General features: G+C 42.0%; 1 protein-coding gene across 4 annotated transcripts in view; it reads right to left on the bottom strand.

Moving 5' to 3' along the window:
- The window catches only part of LOC119574134 (complement receptor type 2-like), a 27,272-nt gene that overhangs the window by 13,616 nt on the left and 6,156 nt on the right, over positions 1-7,500 (bottom strand). For all 4 annotated transcript variants that reach the window (XM_037921215.1, XM_037921217.1, XM_037921216.1 and 1 more), the window contains exons 5-10: positions 6,754-6,936; positions 6,044-6,217; positions 5,600-5,691; positions 5,191-5,303; positions 4,141-4,745; positions 3,821-4,021 (exon numbers count right to left, since the gene is read on the bottom strand). In XM_037921215.1, the coding sequence (XP_037777143.1) occupies positions 3,821-4,021; positions 4,141-4,745; positions 5,191-5,303; positions 5,600-5,691; positions 6,044-6,217; positions 6,754-6,936 (1,368 nt within the window). The remainder of the gene's footprint in view (positions 1-3,820; positions 4,022-4,140; positions 4,746-5,190; positions 5,304-5,599; positions 5,692-6,043; positions 6,218-6,753; positions 6,937-7,500) is intronic.

Below are 7,500 nucleotides of genomic sequence, written 5' to 3'. Positions count from 1 at the left end.
ACAGTATTAACACGTATTGATAATATTTTTTTTCGCAAATATTTTCGTTATGTTAAGCCAAAGTAAAATATACATTTATGAATTCTAATATGATGCTCATTGTTATTGTCAGATAATGACGATCATTTACTAATACTGAAAATTATTGTTTGTTAAAGAGATTCATGAAGAAATGTTCTAACATAATATGATATTTCTAGTCATGTTTTCTTTTTTTAGGAAAAGAAGGAAAAAAAAGTCAAATTAAGGATAAAGCAAAATAGTAAAAACGTGAACAGCAAAAAATATAGATGGATAGACAGAAGAGAAAGATACATATATATATATATATATATATATATATATATATATATATATATTGTCATGGCACAATTAAGGCGCATTTTTGCAGAATTTTTCCTATTAGGAGTCAATTGAAAGTCAGGTCTGCCTGCGGCTGTATGCTTTTTTTTATTTTTTTTTTTATTTATTACTATTAATTTTAAGGATTTTGCTTTAATCTTTAAGTTCAGTATGAAATGTATGTTACTTGCCCTTTTTGGGTGTCGGGTATGCTTACATGTGGCTAGTTTTGTTTCAAGTGCTACCCTCTTAACCATAATCTATGTTTCTGATGATTACTATTTTTGAATTAGTTTCATTATTGATGTTTCTGCAGGGCCTCATTTGTTTTTTTTCCGGGGCGGGGGGGGGGCAAGGGTGGGTAGGCGAGCGAAGTGAATAAAAAAAAGGGAAAAATTAGCAATTCTAGGGGTATTTTAAAGCTATAACCGGACCTTTAAATGTGTAATTTACTATAAAAAATGTGGTCCTGGAGGGAGGGGGAGGGGGAGGGGGAGGGGGGCAAGCCAGATCTGCAGGGGGGACAAACAAAGTCTTGGGATGGGGGGAGGGGGGGGGATAGTTGACTGTGAATGGAAATATATCTATTTTCAAAGTGATCAAATATTAAAGCCTATTTTCATATAAGTAGTTTGCCTTTTATTCCAAACCAATCATCCTGTAATTGAAGCAAACTAAAGAATTAATGGACATATAAATGCTTATCAGAGGTTTTAAGTCTTTGAGCTCTGAAAAAAGATACGTTGATGGCAGTTCCGTGTTAAACCCTTGACGAACAGAGCATATTTAGCAATATATATATATATATATATATATATATATATATATATATATATATATATATATATAGAGAGAGAGAGAGAGAGAGAGAGAGAGAGAGAGAGAGACAGAGAGAGAAAGAGGAAGAATGGTAGAGGTAAGTATATTAATAGAAAAATAAACAGAACGAAAGATAAAGAATCTGAAAGCTGAATTATGGAAGTATACTTATAAACTGAATGGAAGTGACTGCTATGATTATTGACCATAATTCACGCGAAAAAGCACATGGTTATTGAAAGAAAAGCTGTGAAACTATGGGGACAGGGGGGGGGGGGAGTCCGAATGTCCTGTTTTATTAGGAATCCGATGAGGAAAATTCTCCTCGTAATCAAGGGACCTGGATAATATGATCACTTATTTTTATTTATTTATTTTTAAAATTTGGGAACTGCATACCCTACGTGACAAGGAGGGAGGGAGGGAGGGGTGTGGAGGGGGGGGGGGCTATTTTTATACTCTGTCTAATCTCGGAAAAAAAATGAACACTGGCAACTCAACCCAGGCTTCGGAATACTTCGATTCCCCAAGTTACTTTTGAAAGAAGAAATAAAAACAAAGATGTATAGCAAGATTAATATTATGTGTGGATTTAGAAAATACCAAAACATATCTAAACATATCCATAAAATGTCAACTGATGAGAATTATTATTATAAAAGAAGGAAAAGAAAGTAAGAAAGAAAAAAAAAATTGGCGAATCGAAGCATCCCAGAATTCGGAGTGAGTTGCCAGTTTCTGTTTTTTTCCCTGAAATTAGACATAACAAGAGTGGATTTTCAACGAATCTGCCAATTTTCCGGCTACATCAACCTATTCTCCCGCCACGTCTAAGACTTTATGACATGCTCTAACCCACGGTACATGTAAGACAGCTAGCACCACTTCCGCTTAGCCTATTGGACCCCAAAATTGATTTTTTTCCCCTAAAGTCTTCTGACGGTTGTTAATGGTATGGAACACTTCCTTATCATAAATAAAAGGGTGTATATGATTTTTTTTTTTATTTCTGGGAATCATAACAACATCGAGTAAATTATAAGAGCAAATGTGTTATCCAGTTACATCTGATATTTTAAGACACGCCTTCATCGCCTAAACATGATGAAGTCATCAGCTCTGCTTTTTTTTTAAACCTCAATCTATGCATTTTTTACGATTTTTATAAAATATTTACTACGAAAATAACTCATTAATGAAAAAACAACATCAGAAAGCATATCAAGAAAAAAGAAAAAAGAAAAATCCCAAATCAACATTTGCAATGAATGGAAGGCAGAGAGGCGGGGCTTAGCTCGGCAGTTGCCAGATAGGATTTTCACCGAGACTGGGTGGTGCTACCTGTCTTAGAGTAGCTTGCAGTTGCAGTTACTCATGCCACTACTGTGTGAGCTAGTAACTACAAAACATTAATTATGTGTATGATTGCTACTGTAATAATCTTGAAATCATGTGCGCTTCCATGTAAGATACAGATTGTGAACATAAAAAGTGGTAAGGACTTGCAAAAAAAATAATCGAAGGTTATAATAAGAGTAATGATAACAAAACGGAATTAAGGAACCAAGCAGATGTTTAGTTAATATTGACTTAGCGTAAAGGAATATGTAAAGGAAAACGAGGGAGGAAGAAATAATGATAATAACAGTAAGAACAATTATAGCAGTAACGATAATCAAAATTAATGATAATAATTTTTAAAAATAATGATGACAGTAATGACGATGGCAATAATTACGATAATCATGATAAGTAATAATAATGATAATAATAATGATAACAATATTAACAACAGTTAGTGATAATAATGATAGTTCACAGTAGTAGTAAAAATAGCAACAATAATAATAATAATGATAATAATAATGATAATAATGATGATAATAATAGTAATAGTAATAGTAATAATGATAATAATAATAATAATAATAATAATAACGATATTGATAATAATAATAATAATGATGATAATAATAATAATGAAAATGATGATGATAAAACACATCCAAACAAATACCACTACAATCACTACCAGTAATATTGATAATGCTGATGATACTATTTCTAAATATTTTTTTATGTGCACTGTTTTTTTAAGTCAGTCCTTTATATATTTGTTGAGCTCTCTCCCTTATTCATTTATTTATCATTACAATTTTAACTTAGAGCACAAGGCCAATTTTCAAAAAAAACAGAAGCAACACCTGAACGAGTTAGACACAAGGTTGCATAACTAAGGACAAGAATTTTATGCCTTATAATCTTCTATGTTCTGACACCGGACGAGACAGACAGGAGGCACAGATAACTAATCCAACACGTACTCAGGGACTAGGGATTAGGCACGAGGTCTTTCGCCATGTTGTTTACACGCTGCGCAACTTTGGGCTTTAATGCTACTGGAATCTAAGCACCTAGGCTCCGTGCTTACTGCGTGTCCATACTCACGGGATGTGTTAGGGTGGCAGGTTTACAGGTGACGGTATGCTAAGAGGTCACGATCGGGCATGGGTACACATTCGGGCATTGCCTGCATGCTCTAGGTACTCTAAGGCGGCGCCGGGCATGGCGCGAGGGGCGACGGCGAAGGGGAACGGGCTCTTGCCAGAAGCTTACATGCTGGACGTTCAGAGGGAGGAAAGGGGGCGCAGATACTCACGCGTTACGCATTCTGGCTTCTTGGGCTTCCATTTGCCTTTGGCGCATTTCGCCGTCTTGTTGCCGATGTTGAGGCCGTATCCGTGCAGGCAGGTCACCTTGATGCGGGCGCCTGCCGAGTAGGTGTAGTTCTTGTCGCGGCCGGAGCGGGCCACCTCCACGCGCAGGTAGGGCTGGCTCGGAATGGCCTGGCAGCGGGGAACTGCAGCGGCGGGAGAGAGCGAGAGAGGCTTAACGATAAACAGTTTTGGCTAAAAAAAAAAAAAAAAAGGGAAGCTGTTATTCATCATTTTGCTTTAAAGAAATGATTCTTGGACTGACCTTTTTTCCCCTTCTTCTTCCACTTGTTTCTCTGCTTGCGCTTCTTGTCTTTCTTTTCTCTCTCGGCCGCTCCTCTCGGAACTCGCACGAGCTCCGGCCACGCCTCCTTCTTCCCTACTTCGCTGGAGGAATCGTTCTCGACGCGCAGGAGCCGGTAGAAGTCGTAAAGGGGACTCTTCAGCTTCTTCCCCACCTCGAGGGCGTCCCGGACGACCTTCCTCGGGGCTTCGCTCGTTGTCCTCGCCGGCGTCGGGGCGGCCGTGCCTGGGGTAGCGCTTGCCGTCGGCTTCGTGGTTCGGGGCGGCGGCGCCGTGCTGGTGCTCACGGCCTCCTTTGGCTTCGAGTTCACCTTGAAGGTGAACGGCCTGACTCTCTCGTGCTCATTGATGATGGGGTCCTGGTCCCTCGCCGGCTTCCGCGGCCGCTCCTTCGGGCCCGCGACGAACATGCGGTTGTCGTCGCTAGCGGGAGCCTGGCCCAACGCGTCGCCTCCGCCAGACACGACGCGGCTCTCGCCCACCGTCTGGTTTCGGATCTCCTCGTATTCGCGGCTGTCGACTGACCTCTTGACCCAGCGGATCCTCGGGTGAAGGTCGGGGTCGCATCTGTCAAGAGAAGGCACTGCCAGGAACGTGCGCGGTCTGCCAGAAGCATGTTTGGTTCCGGCGATTTGCTCCGGGGTCTCTCGGCTAGTCTGAATTTCCTGCTGTGATCTTATTCTAACTTCTAATAACAAGTTTTAAAAATCCCTATCATTCATTCCTGCTGATAGAGCTTAACAGCGATGTGTAGTAGAATTAGAAGGTTTACAAAGTCCAATAATTTATTCTAGCATGTGAAAATTTATAGTTATGAGTAGTAGAATCAGAGGTTAGAAGGTTAGAAGGGGCAGAGGAAGAGACACTGCCAGTCATGGTTTTGGGGAAGTCATGAAAGTGCATCAACCCCTTCACCCATTTTCCAGACAACACGACATTATACCATGAAAAACGGAATCTGATATCCTGTTAATAACCATACATAAAGCACTCAGTCATTCAGTGACCTTACCTTGGCATTTCCTTGGGGCTCCACTGGCCGGCGACGCAGGTGGCTCCGGGCGGCCCCTCCACCAGGTAATAACCGCGGTCACAGTCGTAGCGGATCTGCCGGTTGTTCCGGACCTGCGGAATGCGAGAAATGTGACTCTTTCGTGCACAGAGCTTCGGGAATCCTAGTTAGAGAGGGTTTGCAAAACAGGGGGAAATATTTCATCTCCGGTACATTCATCCCAAGAACTCTCTCTCTCTCTCTCTCTCTCTCTCTCTCTCTCTCTCTCTCTCCCTCTCCCTCTCCTCTCCTCTCCTCTCCCTCTCCCTCTCCTCTCTCTCTCGTTGTTGTCGATCTCTCTCTCCCTCTCTCTCTCTCTCTCCCCCCCCCCCCTCTCTCTCTCTCTCTCTCTCTCTCTCTCTCCCCTTACCTTCTTGACGTAAGAACGGTAGTCGTACATGCCCATGTTACCCACCAACAGCACGCGGCCGTTTGCGACTTCGCCGGGGAAAGGACAGTACACTGGGGGAGGAAAACGACGGCTTGTGGCTCATTCGGGATTTAAAGGAAAAAAAAAGAAAAGAACACACACGTATATGTTCGTGTGTTTGTTTGTGTGTGTGTGTGCGTGCGTGCGTGCGTGCGTGCGTGCGTGCGTGTGTGTGTGTGTGTGTGTGTGTGTGTGTGTGTGTGTGTGTGTGTGTGTGTGTGTGAGTGAGAGAGTGAGTGTGTGTGCGAGTGCGAGCGTGAATGTGTGTGTATGTGTTTTTATGTATGTATGTGAGCATATACACACATACAATATATCCCCCCCCAGACATACCCACATACGCAAGGCCGCATGCCCGTTCACAAAGCAGGGACACCATCTCACCTTCGACGCAGGTGGGGGTGCTGCCCGTCCAGTTGCCATATTTGCATTTGGTGGTTGCGTTGCCATGCAGCTGATAGCCGTCCCTGCAGCGGTATCGTGCCCACATGCCATGGTCGGTTCTCGGGGCGATGACCATGCCATGGCGAGGTCGAGGAGGCAGCTTCTTGCACCGAGCTGTGGCACAGTATACGGTTTCATGAGGGTTTTCATTTATTGTTTGTAATTCTGCGGACTGAATGTGTGGACTAGAAGCTATTGAGAGTCAATGAGCAGCTTTTCCTGTATAATGCGTTGTACAAATGCAGGCTATAAATTTTCTATCTATCTATCTATCTACCTGTATCTATCTATCTATGTATATAATGTATATAATTAAGGATTAAGTCGTGTAGATAGGATAGCAGACATAACTAAGTTCATAGACACGAAAATATATATATACACCTTACAGAGCTAAAGTAAATGATCTCATTCCGGGGAAACGGAACCAAATAATCAAAGCTAAAATGATCATATTTAAACAATTAAAACCAAGAAAACTAAAAATCTATAGTTTCACTACAATGACGATTACAATTCTTAAAAAAAAAAAAAAAAAAAAAACAGAACACAACCTAAAAATCTAAAACACAATCTTTCAAACACATATTATTATATAACTCGCATGCTACCGCCTCTTAACGCGGGTTACCAGGCGCGGTCCCACCCACCGGGCTGGCATCGAGGGTAATGCGTCCACGTGCCGTTGTAGCAGAGCGAGGGCGCCAGGCTGTAGGCGAGCTCGTAGCGTTCGTCGCAGTCCACCTCGATGACGCTGCCGTGGGTGACCAGCGCCCCCGCCAGCGTCCGGTTCTTGAGGCGTCCGTGCTCGATGGTGGGCACGATGCACGGCGCTGAGGAGTGGGGGGGGAGAGAGAAGGCGCGTGAGGGTCGGTCGGGCGTCGGGACATCCGTTTTTTTTTTTGTTTCATTTGAGGGAAAATGGGAAACGATGGGGGGGAGGGGGGAAGTATATGAAGCAGAGGGGGGGGGGGTCGGAATAATGGGGCGGTGGTAGAGAAATCCATGCTATTGTAGATACTATATATATATTATTTAAAATTAGGAATCGATAACGATACTATGGTTCACTTCAACTGGCAATTTGACTTATGTTAAAAAAGAAAAAAAAAAATACAGCATGTTATCTAGGTCTAGGGCATTCAATATTCGCAGATGCAGAGGAAAATAAAAACAATAGCCGAAGGAAAAGAATAGAATAAAAAACAACAAAACAAAAACATTCCAAAATCTATCATCAGTAGAAAATACAGGCATAAAAAATTATTTTCATGAACCAACGGTTACTTGTGCGACGTACTAATTTCAAGTGAGAAATATATCAATAGAAGCATTAATGCAATTGATGCACAACGCCAGATGCACAAGACACTTACATGTCGGACCATTTAATAGAA

The sequence above is a fragment of the Penaeus monodon genome, chromosome 6, assembly GCF_015228065.2.
Source record: "Penaeus monodon isolate SGIC_2016 chromosome 6, NSTDA_Pmon_1, whole genome shotgun sequence".
NCBI classification, from domain to species: Eukaryota; Metazoa; Arthropoda; class Malacostraca; order Decapoda; family Penaeidae; genus Penaeus; species Penaeus monodon.
Note: the sequence above shows the minus strand (reverse complement) of the source record. Positions and strands in the feature narration are given on the sequence as shown.